This window comes from Argiope bruennichi, chromosome X2 (assembly GCF_947563725.1).
Source record: "Argiope bruennichi chromosome X2, qqArgBrue1.1, whole genome shotgun sequence".
NCBI classification, from domain to species: Eukaryota; Metazoa; Arthropoda; class Arachnida; order Araneae; family Araneidae; genus Argiope; species Argiope bruennichi.
The window spans coordinates 10012123-10032210 of NC_079163.1; the positions used below are offsets into that span (position 1 = coordinate 10012123).

At 28.6% G+C, this 20088-nt stretch overlaps 1 protein-coding gene across 2 annotated transcripts in view; it reads left to right on the top strand.

The window, feature by feature from the left end:
* The first annotated feature begins 2650 nt into the window (after positions 1–2650).
* LOC129960053 (tyrosine-protein phosphatase non-receptor type 2-like) overlaps positions 2651–20088 on the top strand; it is a 47912-nt gene continuing 30474 nt past the window's right edge. The window contains exons 1-4 of one of the 2 annotated variants that reach the window (XM_056073101.1): positions 2651–2881; positions 11500–11596; positions 11890–11990; positions 12194–12292. In XM_056073101.1, coding sequence (XP_055929076.1) covers positions 2825–2881; positions 11500–11596; positions 11890–11990; positions 12194–12292 — 354 coding nt within the window. In that variant the 5' untranslated portion in view covers positions 2651–2824. The remainder of the gene's footprint in view (positions 2882–11499; positions 11597–11889; positions 11991–12193; positions 12293–20088) is intronic. The other variant, XM_056073102.1, reaches the window with a different exon arrangement.

Consider the following 20088-nt stretch of genomic DNA (forward strand, 5'->3'; position numbering starts at 1 on the left):
TCTTACTCCGCTATCTACAGAATTCGACGATTTTGAAACTTTGTCATCAGGTCATTTTTTGATTGGCAGACCAATTAATGGAATTTCCGAATCATTATTAGTTAACTTAAATGAAAATCGATTATCAAAATGGCAAAAAATTACAAATTTTTCGCAAAATATATAGAAAATATGGAAACGTGACTATCTTTGCAGTTTACAACAACGTTACAAATCGAAATTCAAAAAAAAAAAAAAAAATGATGTAAAACTCGGAACACTTGTTTTCTGATAAAAAATGAAAATTTACCTGGAACAAAGTGGTTGTTAGGAAGAATTACTGAAGTTTTCCACAGTAATGACAACCAGTCGTCAATATTAAATTACCAAATGATAATATCCTAAAACGAAATGTTCGTGGTATAGCTTTTTTACCCTATGAAAATTAAGTGTATTAATGTTAATGTTATTTGTTTTAGTTTATACCATATATAATGGAAATTAATAATCAGAATTGTATTTGTATTTATACTAATTGTATAATTTTTATTATTGTGAATTTATTGTTTTATTGTAATTACAGTATGCAATTTTATGAAGGTCTTCATCCTGGGGATGGATGTTAGAGTTTTGATTCCCTCCGGTGAAGAAAAGGGAAAAAAATCTGTTCCCCTAACCAGATGTATTCGACACGCCGACGTGGCGACATGTACATTCTCTCTCTCTTGTTTTTGCACTATGTTGTGCTTGTGTGGTAGTTTAGAAATGTCCGTGTCCATACATGTGAGAAAATAAAATCTATGTAAGTTTCAACTCTTGCTTCATCAATAACGGAATTGTCATGCACTGACTGTTCAATCCTCTTGATGCCTACTGTCACCCCTCTGAATTTGTCGGTCGAATTCGATTTGTTGGCGATATGACACCAAAAAAGGCCAGATTTCTCACAAGTCACATGGCTCATGTTGCGTACACTTGTTTAGACTAGAAACAAGCGACTAGCTTCCTCCATTTATATCAGCTCTATGGAAGAGATAAAAATCCCTAATACCTACGCATTCTTTTCAAAGATACCTAAGATTCCCTTTCCTAAGTCTATACGTGCCAAAGAAATCTCTATCAGAATACCTCAGTAAAATCGTTCAAGAAAATTTTTTCTTTCACTTTGCTGTCATGTTTGGATGTACACAGATGTGTCACTTTATCAGCGATGTCCCCCGTGAACAAATTATGCCCCCCGTGTGAAATAGATTGAATTTTATTCCAGAAAAGTTTCTTCTTTTCGGCCACTATTCTGCGAAATTATGCTTATAAATATATAAAATACATAGCCGTAACTTGGGGTAAATTTAATGTTGGAGTTTGACAACAATGGAACCTTTAAGTAACGATTTGGACTCTTACTTTCTATTGTTTCCTACGAAATAAATCAACTAAAATTAAAAAATATCAGCTTTAATTTTGCATTTAAAATAAAGTCATAAAGTAAATAACGGCAAAGATTAATCTCAAACGCCTCATTCTGAACTGATTTGGTGTTTTTCCCTATACACCCTAACCCCTTCAGAAAATATCCGTACCTACGACTATATTCTTGAGCATACCTTCACTAAAATGTTAATATGTATCCACCCCTGTATACAGTGTTGTATAACATGGCGAAATAACATTAAAAAAAAACCCTTCATATTATTACAAAATTATTGCATTCTTCCCGGTTTCAATATTGAGGAAAATATATATTAAGAAAATATTATGAAGTGTCATAAATAGTTACTTGAGTATGGATAATAGAAAAATCGGAAGATAACCCCTGTTGGTGAGTACGAGTCGTAAGTGCACTTCAATTTAATCATACTTAATTTAATCACAATAGATAATTCAGCGTTGACGACGAACTAATCGATCTTCAAGCATCAGATAATTCTAATCAAGATTTTGAAGTAGTGAAAAAAGTGTGGGTGGGCAATGGAAAGTTACACAATGATTACAGCAAGTACTCCATTACATTCATAACGGCCAGACAAATGTCACTGTGGAGAACTACCCCACATAGTTGAAATCTTTCGAAATATTCCACTTATTTTTATACTTTAAACGTTTATATCAATATTTCTAAATTTCACAATCCTTTTCTAATTAGAAATTAGAAAATAATTTTTAGACTCCGAAAAGAATTCGGAAATCTCAAACTGGATATTTTCAAAACGTCCCCAGATTCCATTGCTTCTTGCTGATAGGGCTTGTTGACTTCATATTTGCCATAAGCATTCAGAAGCAACTGCATTCTTTTTTCTTTCATTAGCTTCTTCACATCTGAAATATAAAGTAAGGAAACAACAATCTCCCTCTTTTTTTTCTGGTGTACCGATGTTTGCCATTTTTTGCTGGATTATTTCCAAAGTTGCCCACTTTGGGTCTATGGGAGTTTTCATTCATTTTTAGCTTCCGAAGACATACAGACGAACAGAAACATTGCAATTGAACTCCTTGTTCTTTAACTTGAGCTTACATTTTATTTAAATTTAGTTTAAAATGTTAAAAAACAAAACTAGAAATGCAAGGACGTGGAATTTGCCCTTCAATATATTGCCAGAAACTTTTTCAGACATGTTATTTAAAAGTATTCCTACTACTATAAGGGTTATTTTTTTTCATTATTATTAGCTATGAATACAACTCAATTTTACTCGAATAACTTCCTGCTCTTTAATAAGTGTAGACTTTTAATAATTCAACAATTTTTGAAAATGGGAAAAACAAATTTGATTCATTGTGAAGAGAGAAATTTTTGTGTTTGATTGATTTTATGTAATTATAAAAGCTGAATACACTATTTTATCTGATGGAGGTAGAGTTTTACGAAATAGATAGAAAAAACGCCTGGAACACTATTTTCCAGGTAAGAAAAATTCGTAATTTCTTATAAATAAAAAAATATTACGAATATTAACATTTGTCATCATAAAAACAAATGTAAACATTTTATTTTATGTAACGAAAGATATTTCTTCGTTGCATGAACTTAATTGTAGCATCTAAAGTTAGTATTATCAATCTGAAAGTAAAAGTAACTGGCTGATAATAACCGAGCTACCTGCTTTTTAAAGCATTATGCCCGAAAGTTATTAAATTTATTGTAAATCCATCACTGTGATGTATATGAGTTTGACAATTTGTTTTTATAATCGCATTTTCGAATGCATGAAATGTCTATTGAAGATTTTACCATTTACTATCCGCATGTTTTTAATTTTTGAAATAAAAATAATATGGCAGAATTCAGAAATTTTTCTAAAATTGTAGAAATATTGTTTGAGACATAGAGTTCAATTGGTGATATAAAATGTTTTTAAAATTATTACAAGCGAAACGTTCTTTTTTCATCCTTAATGTCTTTCCGAATTTTGAAAATCTTTTATTAAATTGTTTATAATTAATAGAAATATATTCTTAAACTAGAAAGTATGAATACTAGATATGGAAATTAAAGAAAAGTACTTCATTCTCACGAAAAATTGTTTTTTTTTGAAAAAATCAATCATTTTTGCATTTGAAAAGGAATCTGTTGAATAAGATATACTATTTGAAATGGTGTTTGGCCGTGTAATACAATGAATTTCATAAGCATTCCACGATTAAAATCAATATCTCTTTTTGAAACTACTTCATTTTGTGTTGGTAAAAATTGATTTGCTTTTCTTATGGTAAATAGATATTTTGATTTACTGTTATATTAAAAGTGACAATTACTGGTAAGATCTTATAATTTCCTTGGAATGTCTGAAAAAAATGAATTTTAATTTTTTATTAATTTTTGATGTGTTTCCAAATTTTTCACTTGAAGATTTTAAGTAAGTGAAGTTTCTCATTCATAACTTTTACCAAAAGAAATGCGATTGCTACATTGAGTGTCCCTATTGAAAAGAGCGAGATAGTTTTGGTATTTGATATTTTATGAAATTTTGTTTAAATATCTTCTATATTTTGAGGTTTTTGTTACACGATAAAATATATTGGACAAATGTAAAATGTAAATATTTATATGATTGAAAAATTGCATTAGTTGTGAACACTATGGCATTTTAATTGCCAATAGATGTGCACATGTGCAGCTTCATATTAAATTTATGTAGCTGCACCTGTTGAAAAATTTAGGAACATTATTTTTGTAGTTTTTTTTTCTTTTTTTAAAGTTTGAATTATTAATAAAATGAATCAAAATCATTATCATATTAATTGTTGTTAATTGAGTGTATTTTTCCAAAATTGCATACCATATTCTATATTTTGATATTTCCTCTTTATATCTGTTACATTTTTTATTAATTATTATGTACTGAATTTTTTAAAACTACTTTATTTTTTTGCAATAAACATTCAGTATTTAAAAGTTTTGAAATAATATTGGTTAATATGAATATTGAATAACACTCAGATTGTACTTTGCTTTCTGTTGCAGTTCTGTTTTAAATTTCAATTTGAATGAACATTTTTTTTTTTGTAATTAAATGATTGTTACAAAAATTTTATATCCATATGTTGTGGCTTCTAATAGTAGTACAAGAAAATATCATTAGCTGGGTCCTTCTTTCAGAATATGACTACACTTATATAGGTGGTTGTGATAAAATATTTTTCTCCTCCATAATCCTATAATTATAGCAGAACTACTTATCATTAAGAAAACTATAATATATTCCAAGTCTTGCTATGAATCAGAATAGATCGTATACAGTTGTATTGATTTCATTGCATAAAATTGCTACAAAGATGCATCTCTGTGCTATGAAAGATTAAATGCTATAGTGCCTTCATAATTGCATTGTTGGAATTGCCACTGTTTCTGAATATTTAAGTGTAAAAAACTGACAGGGTATATTGCATCATGAAAGTGCTTAAATTCGAAAATCATTTTAAGAGTCTTAAATGCTTAATTTTGAAAAATGTCTTTAAAAAGTGCTTAATTTTCTCGAGAAGTACAGAGAAAACTTTTGTTTTGTTTTGTTTTCCTACTCATTGAATACAATAATTGAGAAGCATGATCATAAAATCCTATTTATTGGATGTATCAATAAAAAAAAGACAAAAGAGAAGAATTCAAAGTAAGAATCCAGAGTAAAATAAATCCAAGGATTTCAACACACATTAAAATAAACACTAAATGAGCTCCCCCTCTCCACACTCTCTCTTTCTTCAACAATATGCATTACTGTTAATTTAAATACTGGAATAATTATTTGGAAGAGCCAGTATGAAATGCATACTGTGCCATACTTGTTGTGACTCGAAAAACATTCAAGCTGCAAATTTTAATGTTTTAGATGTTGAAGAATTTATTTAAATTATTCCTGGCAAGTGTAAGAAGAATACTCGGATTTGGCTGATAACAGAAAATAATTATACAGTAGGATGAATTTGGTGCAAGAAAGAGATACATTGAACATGGAAGAAGCTACTCTAAAAACACTTACTGTGGTTTCTTCAGTACTTCATGCAATTGATAATCATTCTCATTAATATGTCATTTTGGAGTAATCTCTTAAATAACCTATTAAAGTGATTTTAACTATATTATATTAAATTGTAATTAATTGAGGTGTATAGTTATGTTAATCAAGCACTTAAAATCTAGTGCGATGAGATTTTAATTTGAAGCCATTAGTTCAATTATTGCAATTTCTTTTGCTATCATTGAACTTATGTTTGTTCTTTAATATTCCTATATGCTACGTTTTTTCTTTAATATTCCTATACATTTGAAAATTATTATTTGTTGGTCCAATCTTGCTAAATTTTAGTTTTTACAAAGGAAAAAAACTGCTAGATCTGGTACTTAAAGAAATATAATATATAATTATATTATATTTATTATATAAATTTAATTTTAATAAATTTAATATTTTGTTATGTAATATTAAATAATAATATATATATATAAATATTTTTAAAGAAACAACAAAGTTTTAAAAAACCTTTATTCTTCATGGTTCAATTTCTATTATTTTATAACAATTTTTTCTTTTTATAATTCTGACCCCCCCCCCCCAAAGATTTCTCTTTACATATAAAGGTTTACTCTGATTGACATAGCAATGTGCCATATAAACCTTTGAAGGTAGGAGCAAAGAATTTGGGAAGTTACTTCTTGGGTATTAGAGGGCCACTAAGAATGGATCTTCCAAAATTTTATTTAGAAGTTTAAATAAAAACAAAATTTTACATGTTTTCGCCATAAAATCAAAGCATATTATTATGCAAGAAGTATTTGTATACCATTTTAAAAGTTTTTTTTAAAAAAAGCTTTTCAATTATACCAATTTTATTTGAATGAATACAATTTTCTTTAGTTTTAATAATTTTTGAAAAATTAGTTTTGGATAGTATTTGTGACAATGATTTTAATTATAATGAAATTCGAAATAATATCATTGCTTTTTTGAATCATTAAACCATGTTATTCTTGATAAAAGAAAAAAAAAGCCTCTCTTCACTTTAAATAATTTTTTTTTTAATGTGAATTGAATAAGATTCTTCATTTGAATAATACAATTTTTTATATTGTCCTGTACTGATGAAGTCCTGTTCTGAATAAGATTCTTTATATTGTTCTGTACTGGCTTTAAAAAATACTTGAACTGGTATTTTTTTTTTTATTTTCATTTAACTTATATCTACAGAGCTGGCTTACTTTATGTATTTATTTCGATTATTTATGAAAGCTAGGAGTTGTTAAAGGATTTTCACTTCATAAAATGTATAATCATATTTGTCTGTAATTTTTTAAAGCTAAAATAAGATTATTTTTTTTCATATGGTTAAAAAGCAGGTTTTTAATTACATTTTTAGAATATTAAATGTTTAATAAAAACATTACTAAACTACAGAAATAAGAAGAGATAAAATCATTTTTTTTTATTATCTGACCATTTCTGAATGCTGCTATTCTTTTCTATTAAAAAATGACTTGAGAAAAGCCAATTTAGAACATGATTGACAATTTTGCCAGTCTTGTGATGACAGCCAATTTTGAATGCTTTAGTTCTTAGCTTTATAAGACTGTAAATTTAAATTACTAAATATAGTGAGTTAGTACAGGAAGAAATTTATAATTTCCATCCTAGCCATGTCGAATCTTATTTGCTGTTGCTTATATTTTCAGAAATAATGTATCCATCTAAATGAACTAGTTAATTGTAAGAAATGTTGAAAACGATCATAGATCTTTATCATTAATCTTATAAAAGTTGAGATAATTTTTCAGTATTGATAGTTTTTCCACTTTTATGATTTTTTTTTGTTAAAATTAAAAAGACATTTGTTTTTCATGAGAAATTATAAATGTGTATTACAAAGTCATTGTGCAAGTATAGAAATATTAAAACTGAAAGAATACACATTTAAAAATTTTAAATAATTGCAGTAAAAGCTATGCATTATTAAAAAAAAAAAAAAAAAAAAACATCCTATGCTTAGAAAATATGCTGGTTTATGTATGTATGCAAGTAGAAAGGTGGTTAATTATTTTGGATAAGGTGCTTAAAAGTACTTTATTTTTTGCAGACATTTCTCACTATGTACCCTGACTGAGAGTAATGGTGGTTTTAAGTTGATATTTGTAATTTCATTTTTAAAATACCTTTGAAAAATATAAATTTTATCTGATTCTTTTATTATGTTATATATTTATCTTCAGATGAAAGAGAAAATTTTCACTTACGAGAGGTTTCCAATAAAACTTAATTACGCATTTTAATAAAAACATAATTAAATAATTACACATTTTAAACTATATTTTCTAAAGTAGTACATAGACTTTAATTTTGTTTGAACTTTATTAATAATGAGACTAAAAAATGTTCCTATTTTAGACATATCACTATTTTATTAACAATATCTCAGATACAATTGTATAATATATTTCAAAGCTGCCATATTTCTACTGAGAAAATATTCCCAAAGATAAGTTAAGAATAATTTTTATTTTTGTTCATACAAGCATAACATTGAATTAAACATTCCATTCTGATTAAATTTTTTAGTTGTTCTGTATTGAGTTGAGTTTTCTTATTTTCATATTAAAACCACATTAAAAACCTTATTGTACACATTCACATTAAAACCATTATTGCTAAATTATTATTACATAATAGATATCACAATACCCTCTTTTTATAAGAATTAAAAGTCACTGTTTCAAATTAAAAGATGGTTATAAATTAAGTCTATTTGCCTTCTTTCTGATTTGAGCTGGGTGATGTCTGTTTGGGACACCAACAAGGAAATTACCCAGGAATTTCTTTATTTGGGATGTTTACAATAGGTATATCTTCAGTAAGAAAATCATCGGTGGATTGTTAAATATCAGAAGTAGAAGTTGGATCAATATGTTAGGATTCTGTATCAGAGATGCTGATGGGCATAGGTTAAATAGAAACTTGAGATGTGACATGCAAATCCTTAGGAATGAGAATAATTGATATTTAGGGCTAGAAGAGCAGGCTGGATAGATTTGATCAATATGTGCAAGTTATCCTCTGTTGTTTATTTTGATCAACCAAGTCTTGGAACCTTTTGGCTGAATTAATTTACCGTGAATCCACTTGTTCAGAGGATTGCTGTGGGATTTTACCCTAACATATTAGTCACAGGATAGACTTTTGTTACTGGTATGAGCTCTGTCAAAGTATTTTTGACTCATTTTTTCGACCTGCTTTTGCTGTACACAGATGTAATAACTGCAAGACAATTCTGATGGGATGCTTGAGAAACAGCTCTGCTGGAAATAAACCAGTTGTTGAATGAGGTGAAAATCTGTACCAAATTAAAAATGTGTTTACCTTGGCATTATTGTACTACTATCATTAGAGTCAAATTGCATCTTACTTAGTAAATTTTTAAAAGTCTGAATGGTACATTCCACTTGACCATTTGATTGGAGATGATATTATTGGAATATGAGTCTATAAAACATCCAAGGATTAATAAAATGTTCTGAATTCTTTGGAAATGAACTGAGACCCATTATCAGAAACTATATCTAGCGGTAAACCATACCTGGCAAATAGTTGTTGCAATTGTATTTGCTGCTGATGTAGATGATATTTTTGCCACTTCTAACCATTTAGAATAGCTATCCACTACTATCAAATATTTAGTTTGATCTTTCATTGCAAAATCTAAATGAATACAGTCCCATGGTGCCTTGGGCATGCTCATGGTTGCTTTGGTGTGACTGGTGGAGGTTTCGCTATAATCTGACAAGCTTTGGAATTAGCAGATATGTGTTAAATATCTCGGTCTAAATTAGGCCACCAGAAATATTTTTTAGCAACAGCTTTGATCTTCATAATTCTAGGGTGAGTATTATGAAGCAATTCATGCAAATGTTTTCTATCTATCAACAGATAATTCATCTTTTCTGTTGAAATATGGCTTAAGAACATAATTCTTAGTTTTGGATGGAAAATCATTCTGAGCATATTTAATTATGATTCCCAAAATTTTATCAGCTCTAGATGTACTATAGTCTGTATATTTTCTGTAGCCAGTTCAAAGTCACATTTTCTACCTTGTTGGTTGTCTGGTACCAGTAATGCAATAGAAAATGTGACCTTGAACCACCTTCAGAAAATACAGACTATAGCAATGTCATCGAATGTTGCAGGTAATTCTGATAAATATGAAATCGTGTAAATATCTGATGGGTGCACCTCTTTGTTTAGGTCTTCATTGGGCAGTTTAGAAAGAGAATTCAACATGCAGATTTGCAGTACCTTTTTTATACTTGATGGTATAGTTATAAAGGAGATAAGAGTAATGTCCATCGTTGTAAGCTAGCAGTAGTCATGGTTGGTACTTCTTTTGTGGGAGAACATATAGAAACCAAAGGTTTGTGATCAGTGAATAATACAAAATTTCTTCCAAAGAAATATGGATAAAATTTTTTGTGAACAAAAATTATTGCTAGAGCTGCTTTTTCAGCTTGTGAATAGTTGACTTCAGTTCTTTGATAATGTGCGAGAATCATAGGCTACAGGTTTTTCACATTTCGAATGTGGGATAAAATTGCACCCAAACCAATTGACAAAGCTTTGCAAGATATTTGTAAAGGAAGATTTTCTTTATAATGAGCCAATACAGTATCAAATGTTAGAAGTTGTTTATGCTTTTCAAATACTTTTGCTGCATTCTTTAGACCATGTCCAGGGAATTTTTTTTTCAGAAGGTTGTAAAGGGTGTTCCAAAATTAACGCAAGATTTGAATTTGCCACCATTTCTGCAGGAAAGTGTTCACAACCATTTAAAAGAAAACACTATTTTACAGCTGATAGTTTAGGTTTAGTAAAAATGGAACATTACATGATGGAACAATGTGTTTTCGTTATTGAACAATGTTTAAAAAATAATGAAACTCTGACAGCCATAGTTTGAAAATTTTGAAAATTGGCCTACTAGATCGTGTGATATAATACCACTGGATTTTTTTATGGGGTTATTTGAAGTCAAAGGTCTTTGCGAACAAGCACACATGCATGCAAAGAGGAAATTCAGTGCAGCATCAATGAAATTCAGCCACGTTTATGCAAAATGGTCGTGGAAAATTTTGATAAAAGAGTGCTATGTGCCAGCTACGCCGTGAAGGCCATTTGCCCTATGTGTTATTCGATATGTAACCCTATCCTGTGTACTTTATGATTGAATAAAAATATAATAATTTATAAAAGAAAAAAAAACTTTGTTTATTTCGTTCAAATCTTACATTTACATGTTGTTCTATCATGCAATGCTCCATTTTTATTAAACTATCAGCTGTCAAATGTTTTTTTAAAAGGGTTGCCAACACTTTACTGCACGAATGTTAGCACATTTAAATCTTGCGTTAATTTTAGGACATCCTTCATAAACGAGATAATCAAATAGATGAATTCTTTATGAATTTAGAGTAATAGTATAATAAGCCTAAAAATGATTCAAGTTGAGTCAAGTTTTGTGAAGTTTTGATCTTTCTAATTGTCTTTAGTTTCTTTTCACTAGAATGAATACCACTTATATGCACAGTTATATGCTCAAGAAATTCAAATTTCTTTTGAAAAAATGGTACATTATATTATGATGCATTATATTTTTATAATCTTGGCACTACAGTCTCTATATAAAATTACTTGAACCTAGCAACTCAAATTCTGTAACACTTCTTCAGAAATAAGTTCTAAAATGCACGTATTCTACCTTTAATTCTATATTTATAAAAAACAATAGTAAGATATAAAGTTGGTGGAATGTCTCATTGTATGCCTGCTATATATTATGGAAGCAAGCTCATGTCTTAGAATTTATTCTTAATTAGGGACTGATATAAATTTCGTTTTTTTCTAAAAGAATTTGAATATATGAATAAACTTTAAGCATCTTAATTTCGTTCAGTTTCTGTATGATAACAAATCTAAAGTTTAATGCTTTTCTGAAATGTAATAGATTTTAGTATAAATCTGAAATAAAACATAATTTTGCTTTTAGGAAATAAGAAATGAGTCCAATAATTTTACGTACATCATAAAAGATGCCAAAAAGTTAGAGAATAAGAATTTGAATCGATATCGGGATGTCAATCCATGTAAGTATATTTTTCTCATATCTCAATTTTCTTATAATGTGCTAATTTGTGTTAGTGCATAAAATTATTTGGTGTGCTAAATTATTTGGATGCTAATTTTTTGCTGCTTCTAACCATAATTACACTTTTTTTTGTTAAGAAATTTAAAAAAAAAGTAGATATTGAATTGGTATTTCAAACTTTCCTTTTTATGATAAGCAAACATTTCTATATTTGAATCATATTAAGTATATCTTTATGCAATTTTGATTAGCATGAATTTATTCAATTAACATTTTTATCCCTTTTCCCAGTTGATCACAGTAGGGTTCGTTTACAAAGAGGTGATAAAGATTACATCAATGCTAGTTTAGTTGAAGTTCCATCTGCTGATAGATCGTATATATTGACTCAAGTAAGTTGTTTTTAAATTTTTATTTGTCATTTAACAATTATTTTCACTTATATTGTCAAAAATTTTTTTTTGGTAATGACATTACTTTTTAAAATGAAATTTAAAAAACAAAATTAATGTAATTTTAGAACATAAAGTGGTATACAATCAAATGTATTGTTTCTTTTGTGCAGTAACAAAGTTGTTTCCGTGTATTTTACTAGGGTCCACTGCCTGTAACTACAGGTCATTTTTGGTTGATGGTATGGGAGCAGAAGTCAAAAGCCATATTAATGCTGAATCGTATAATAGAAAAAAATACTGTAAGAGCATTTCTTTGTTTTATTTCAACATGTAAACATTATTTTGCAATAATGTTAACCTGTGTATTAAAATGAATTCTCAATTTTTTATGGTAAATATATAGATGTTTTCTAAATTTATATGATGAATTCTATAAATATTTACATATAATTCTGTTAAACAATAATCATTTGCACAAACGTTATTAAACTTACAATTTCCAGGAATTCTTGTGCATGTTTTTTTATATATATCTAAAGTTTTTTTTTATCATTTAAATTATTATTTTAGAAGTGTGAATAATTTTAACAAATAATTTTAACACTCATTATGATTATACTACAGATTTTGCTTTGGCAGTTAAATTTTTATCAAATTAAGAGAATTTTGATTGTTTATAAATTTTCAAGATAGTTATTAAGTGGTAAATGCTAGAAAGATCATAAGTTTTTTACTTTTTGATAAATTTTTATGTAAATTTTAAAACGGCATTTTAATTAAAATTTTTAATCTCTCCCCCCCTTTAACATTATTACATTGAATTGTTCTGAATGCAATTCTGAAGCTTAAAGTAATTTGAAACATAAAGTGAAGATAATTTTATTAGTTATGTCTCCTCCCTATTTAATTTCTAGAAAAGTAATGAAATCAATTATCCCCTGTAAAATTGGACGATTTAAGCTCATTTGTATTTGCTATTTGTTTCTTTTCTGAAAATTTGTGTCTCTTCTGGAGTATTCATAGTGAAAATATCTCCAAAAAAACTTCAATTTGTCTTTGACTGTCAATGAATATATGATGCTATCTCATGATCTAAATCTGAAATAAAACCAATATTTTCACCTCTTAAAGAATGAGAAGGGATTAATGCATAGGGATGCTAGTGATTCTGCATCATCATTGGGTGAACCTAAAGGCTGTGGATTGCCTCTTGGTGCTCGTTTCATATATTAATCATGTATAGATCAAGTTGAGTATTTAATTTGAAATTTACATATTCTTCCTAATTCTTTTGAATTGATGTGAGGCAGATAGGATAGAGTGTTTGATGATTTCCTTTCGATCGTTGAAAAGAGCATTTTAGGATTGTAAATGAGTGTTGAAAGAAAATTTTTAATTTTGCTGTTTTGACAAAATCCATTGTGTTATTACAATATGTGTGTGAAGGGCAACCATACAATGAGCTTAGCCTTTTAATTGCTGAAATGAAGGAATGACTAACTAATTCCAAATGTAAGAAGATGTTTAGCATCATGAAAAGTGCGTAAATTTGAAAACAATTTTTAATCACTTTACAACTGCTCAATTTTGGGAAGCAGGTCCTTAAAAAGTACTTAATTTTCTCAAGGTGTGCAAAGAAAAAAAATTTCCTCAGACGTTGAATAAAATGAATCGTAAACAGTAATAAGTCTTTGTTTACCATATATATCAATAAGAAAACTGACAAAAGGGAAGAATTGACTGATGGAATTCAGGAGAATGAACTTTTTTTCCCGCTCTTTCTTTCTTCAACAATGGGCACCGGTATATATTGAAATATTGGAACATTTATTCTGAAATAGTGAAATATTCCCAACTTGTTGCAACTCAAAAAATGTTGGAATTTCTTTTACTTTCAGTGTTCTAAGTAGTGAAGAATTTATTTTGGTTATGCATGGTAAATTTATATTTAATCCTGTATGGGTTTCATAAAGAGTACATAGATTAGTTCCGATCGACGAAAAATAAGAATAAAGTATGGTGTGCAAAAGGAGTAGATACATGAGACATGAAGTTGTTCTAAAAGTGCAGAAAGATATGTATGAAATTTAGCCATTTTTATTCTTATTACCTTGAAGCCTCTTTTGCATGTTACACATTCAATTATCGTTCTTGTTAATATGTTGTTTTGAGTGATCTCTTGAATGGTCTTCGAAAGGGAATTTATTGTGCGATTATTTACTGCTATTGTAATTACTATAGTCAGTTGTGTGAAATCCAGTGGGATAAAAATTTAATTTGAAGGCATAAGTTTTCATAATGGCAATTTCTTTTGCGGTGTACTTTTTTTAAATATCCCTATTTCTTTGAAAATTATGGTTTGTTAAACCAGTCTTGTCAAATGTTAATTTTTATTTAAAAAAAAATCTCCTAGGTCTGATATTTAAAATTTAAATGAAATAAAATAAAATTTTAAGAAACCTTTATTTTTCAGTAGATCATTTTTAGAGGCTTTTGTACATGAATTTTTTTGGTTTTCCAGTGATATCTTTTTCTCAGTATATAATGGCTTGCCTGGTACTGACAGAAAAACACACAGCTTAAACCAATAAGTACATGAAATTTAGCGCTAAGTTACTTTTTGTATGTTGGAGGTTTACTAAAGGTAGATTTTGCAAGATTTTAGATAGGAATTCTATTAAAAAATTAACAAAATTTTAGCATATTTCTGCCATTACATCAAAGAATATTATCGCATAAAATTTTTCACACCTTCTTAAAGTTTAAATATATGTATTACAGAGAGAGAGAATATTTTTCGAAATACTTCTGTGACTTGGGTTACTGTTTATTACTTCGCCTCATTTACTTTGATAGCCTTGGAAAGTTAGCATTAACTGTGATAGTAATAGAATGATTTTCACATTATCAACTTTCAAATCTGACACTATAGTATTTTGATAGATTTCATCCAACAGAAGAAACAAATTCGTTGTCAGACTGTGTGTTTGTAATTATTTAGTTCCAATAAAGAGACCAGATGCTGACCAGTTCCACAAAGTGGAAAGTCAGGATTGCCACGCCACCGAGAAAACACAGGGGATTTAAAAATCGGGAAAATTTCAGGGAGATTTGATCATTTTCATAAAAACTGGGAAAATACAGCATGTATTAGTCTATTCAATTTATGAATACACGATAATACTGTCAGATTTTTGTCATTTTAATGTTAACATTTGAGTACTTTTATGTGTAAATTTTTTAAAATTGTACACATAAGGAAATAATTATTAAGGCAAAGAAATTATTGGGTTATATTTTTCTGATTTTAAATTTAAAATTGTTAAAAATCTGTCAGCATTATCTGGTATTAATTTATAATACCAGATAAATAATCAATAAAGATAATATACCAGATAATAATATTAAATTAATATTATCTTATAAATATCAGGTAATAGAATTAAATTAATTTATAACACCGTTTTCTGAACTAATCATAAATGGCAATTGATTAATTATGGTTCTTTTGTGTTAGGGAATGATAGAAGTCCCCCCCCCCTCCTACCGCCAATGTCTTACGAAAATAATTTTTTTAGCCCGTTTTTGTCCAATTTAAAGATTTTTTGAATCTTCATTGTGTTAACATATTGATTTTATTCAATTTGCTTTTAACTGAGAATTTCTTTGTAATAATTATTGCCTAAAGATAATGTTGCAAATCTAAATAAGATAATACTGCATTCAATTTCTAAACAAATATGTAATCATTTTTCGAATTCTCATATCATATTATAATATTCCGAATAAAATCTGATGGTTTTTTGGTCAAAGATTAAAATTTAAAAAATAATTAATTTTTTAAATATATATATTTTTAAATTTTTCTATAAAAATTATAATTTATTATATAAGACATAAAAAAAATCCTGTATGTAGAAAATACTTGAGAAAATACCACCAGGAGAACCGAGAAAACGGGGAATTTAAAAAACGACTAAAAAGCAGGGAGAATGCAGGGAAATTTGAAAGCTTTCATAAAAGCCGAAAATACAGAGAAATTTAAGTTTCTTAGTTATTTTTTTCCCATCGAAAAAATGCCGATCTCTAAAGATTGCAAGAATAAGAGATCGTAGTCATCGCTTCAAAAACGAAACAATACCATTCGCGAGTGTGTAATGCGGAGACTCGCACCTTTTCTACTTTCCCCCTTTTTTGTATAGATCAGTCCAGTTTCAATTTGTGAGAGAGTTGTTATTTTTCCATAAGATTTCCGAATTGCAGCTGATGAGCATGCGCGAGACTTCTGTAACTGTGTGAAAGATTAGAATACTTTTCTCTGACTAGAATAGCAACATTCAATCTGTGGACGCATTGCGGTGGTATTTAGTCATTCACACGTGACTTTGTTGAATAGTTTGTTTATCATTTGAGAAATTGCAAGCGTATTCAGAATTGTACAGATTAAAAAAAAAAATCAATCCCGATTTTTCTGAAAAAGGTTCGAGAAGTCCCACAAAATCCGTTTGTTGTGTTCTAATGACTTTGTAAGAAAATAATATGCCTAAGTTATATGCAAAAACAGGCTCTTATTAGTCATGCCAAAAGAAAAAGAAATAAAACTGCGTGTCAGTTCGAAAAAATCATAATTAATATTAGATTTTATATCTAAAAGAATGAACGAGAAGGTGATATGTGAAGTCCGAAAACGTCAAATTTAATGTCCGAAAATAAACCGATTTCAAACTTCTTAGTTCAAGAACAATAATTTAAAGCTGAATATTTATGGGCATTAAAACTTGTTGAGTCACATTCGTCCTTTAATGCTTTTAATGATATATCGGGAATATTTTCACTGAAAGTGAAATATCTAAAAATGTGCGTTAGGCCGTACAAATATGCCGTACCTTATTTATTAAGGATTAGCTCCATGAAACCGATAGTTGAAAAATCTGCAGAAATTCATGCCCAAATATATGAATTTGCAAAAAGGAATGAATAAAAAAATGTAATTTTGCTTTGTAATTTTTTTTTGTTAAGTAATCATTAATTGATTTGTATCATGGTAACAAAAATGTTTTGTGTTTTATTTCACCCGAGTCCATAATTTTGTGCGACTTACAATTAAAGACCATGAGAGGTAATATATTCCTCCTCCCCTTTGCGTATAAATTTTGTCTTCGATAATATGTAAAAAAGATAAAATAGATAAGATAATATGTAATAGATAATGTCTTCTAAATAATATGTAAAGAGAAATTATTTTTTTTTGTATGTAAATAGCAAAATTCTTTTAATATGTTATTATTTCAAATAATGTTAAATTGTTGCTTCCTTTCTTGCTTTTTCCACTTCTTTAAATCATATTGCATTATACATAGCATGCTAGTGCTATTTTCGCATTTCCTCGTATCTGGAATATACGTAAAAGAAAAACACAGGGAATTTTTTCTCCAGATTTTAGTGACAACCCTGTTTGGACTCTGAGAGGTCATCAGTGTCTTACTTGATACCTTCAACAGACTAAATATTTTTAAATAATTTTTTGAATCAATCTTTTAGCCTTTATAATTCAATACTTGTACATCATTATGTTATTGAGGAAGCTAACTCCTACATGAAGATTAGTAATATGAGTTTCTCTTAATAGCAATATTCTAATTTTATGCTGTTGAGAAATAAAATTGAATTTTTTAGAGTCATATGGTAAGTGTATTCTTAGATTCAAATGTTTGACGTGGTTACCTGTCTGTAAATTATCTTCATTGATGACAGATGATGAGCAATAACGGACTTTGCGATGGAGCTGTTTCTTTTGAGTGCATATAATTTCAGTTTCTCCTTAAAATGTTTCTTTAACCCATCTAAACATCTTTGTCTTGTTAGTTTTCTTCGGAGTTGCATGGACATTAATTGGAATACCAGTTTCTTTTTGATATCTACATTGAAACGGAACTTCAGTTAACCCTTTGCCCTTGAGGCCGTTTTCGCGCTGACAAACCAGCTACTCGAGATGTTTTGTAGCGCTCTTATGGAATATCTTACCTCTAACTTAAAATGATTACACATACAATTTAGCATATAAAACTTTTATATTTACTCACTTTATTAATCTTTAAACCTATACGCGATATTTTAAATGTCTGCTGAGTTTCTAAAACGAAATAATAGTTATCGCCGCGCATCGAATTTCAGCACCAAACAAAGTGGTGAGTGAGAGTCACCTTTGACGGGCAAATACGTTAATACTTGAGCAACGTGGAAAATTTTTGATGATGAGAAGAATCTTTGAAATAGACCTTATATTAACAGCGCAAATAAAAGAATAGGATAAATTTTTCTTCTAGTACTTGCAAGTTCGTGAAGTGTTTTTCAGTGATATGCAAATTTGGATCAATGATCAGAATTTGTATGTCATTGAATTGAATCGAATGTTTAATCGCCTCTCTTACATATATGCAAATCTGCATTAAAAAAATGATGGTGGGGCGGGGGTTACGGAAAAGGCTCAAATAGTACGCAAACAAAAAGGAATGAAGGGAAACTATTGATCGCAATTATGTATGCGAGAATGGTTGTTACATCACCCTAAAGATATCTATTTTATTTTCACAATTTAAAAAAAAAATGTGCCTTTGTTTTTGTTAGCTGTTTCATTTTTGTTCCCTTGCATCATTATGACGACTGTCATTTCTGATAGTTAAAAAAAAAAAAAATGACTGATATGTTGTTTGTTAATGAGCCTGTTGATCTGTTTCATCAAGCATCCACTGCAATGAATTCTGATTTTCGGATTAAACTTTTCCTAACGGTATAAATAAAGTTTTTACATGATTATATTTTCTTTGTGAGAAAAATTAAACTATTTCTTTCATTTTTGTCATAATTTTTATTTTAGCAAAACTTTTTTAGTAATTTATTTTTCATTTATAAAATTTCTTTTAAATAATAATTCTATAATATTTTTGACACTTTTTTATACACAATGTATAATATTTTCAAACACTTTTTGTTTGAATTTATTTTATTTTTCTTCTAATCAAATGCATTTTACTTCTTTGTGTTTGTGTTCCATATAATACGGGACACAAATACTGAGGAACGTGAATATTCCGTTAACACTACGGTTCCATAAGCACTACGGAACGTTAATATTCCCTATGTTCATTATAATGGCAGTGGGAATATTACTCATTAATTCTCTTAATTCATCGGATTTTCAGTAATTCCAATATTTTCATTATCTACCCTAATCATTCATCTCCTTATCCCAAGCACAAATCTTTAAAATGAAGACAATTCATGCAACTGCCATCGAAAACAAGAATATTGAGTCATGGCATTATAAAATCATTAATTGTTCTGGAACTTGCATGTAGATATTGTGAGCCAGTTAGTGCAAGTTCGTTCAAACAAGAGTTTCTCTTAACTGCATTTGCTGCAAAATATCCCACCTTTAAAGCTGCAATTTTCGGTTGCTCATCCAGCAGTTTGGAGTATTTGCAGTATTTATCTAAAAATTTACCTTAAATGTTCCCAAATGTTTTTTAATGTGTGTCAGTTTTAAAGTTTGCTTTAGTAAAGAAAGTTTCCAGATAGATCAGTGCCGACTTTTCAGATTCTCGTAGTTTGACTAGTTCTGCAGTTCTCATCATTTTGCACTATTATGTATCGTAATCAAAATTTGAGAAATACAAATTCGGTCTAGAACTCCATTCTTTGATCTCTGCATCTATTTCTCATTTGAAGAGGCAGAGGAGGAGCACGTACACTTTCATTAGCAACGTTTTACCAAAATCTCAAAACTAAAACATAGTTTTATTCGATTCAATAATAACGTGATGTGCGAAAGCCAAGCGCATTTACATAAATTTAGAAACGGGTCTTCATTAACATAAAACAAAATTCAGCATATTAAATAATTTTATGTAATTGTATTGGGAAAAAAAGTCGTGAAATTGTCGTGATCTGTTTAATGCACTTTTTTGTTTTTCTTTAAGAAAAGATCACTCATTTAATGAAGCTGGATTAAATTAATAATTTAGTTAAAGTTAATATTTATACTAAATTTCCATTTTTTTTACGTGAGATTAAACTTATTTTGAATTCATTTTAT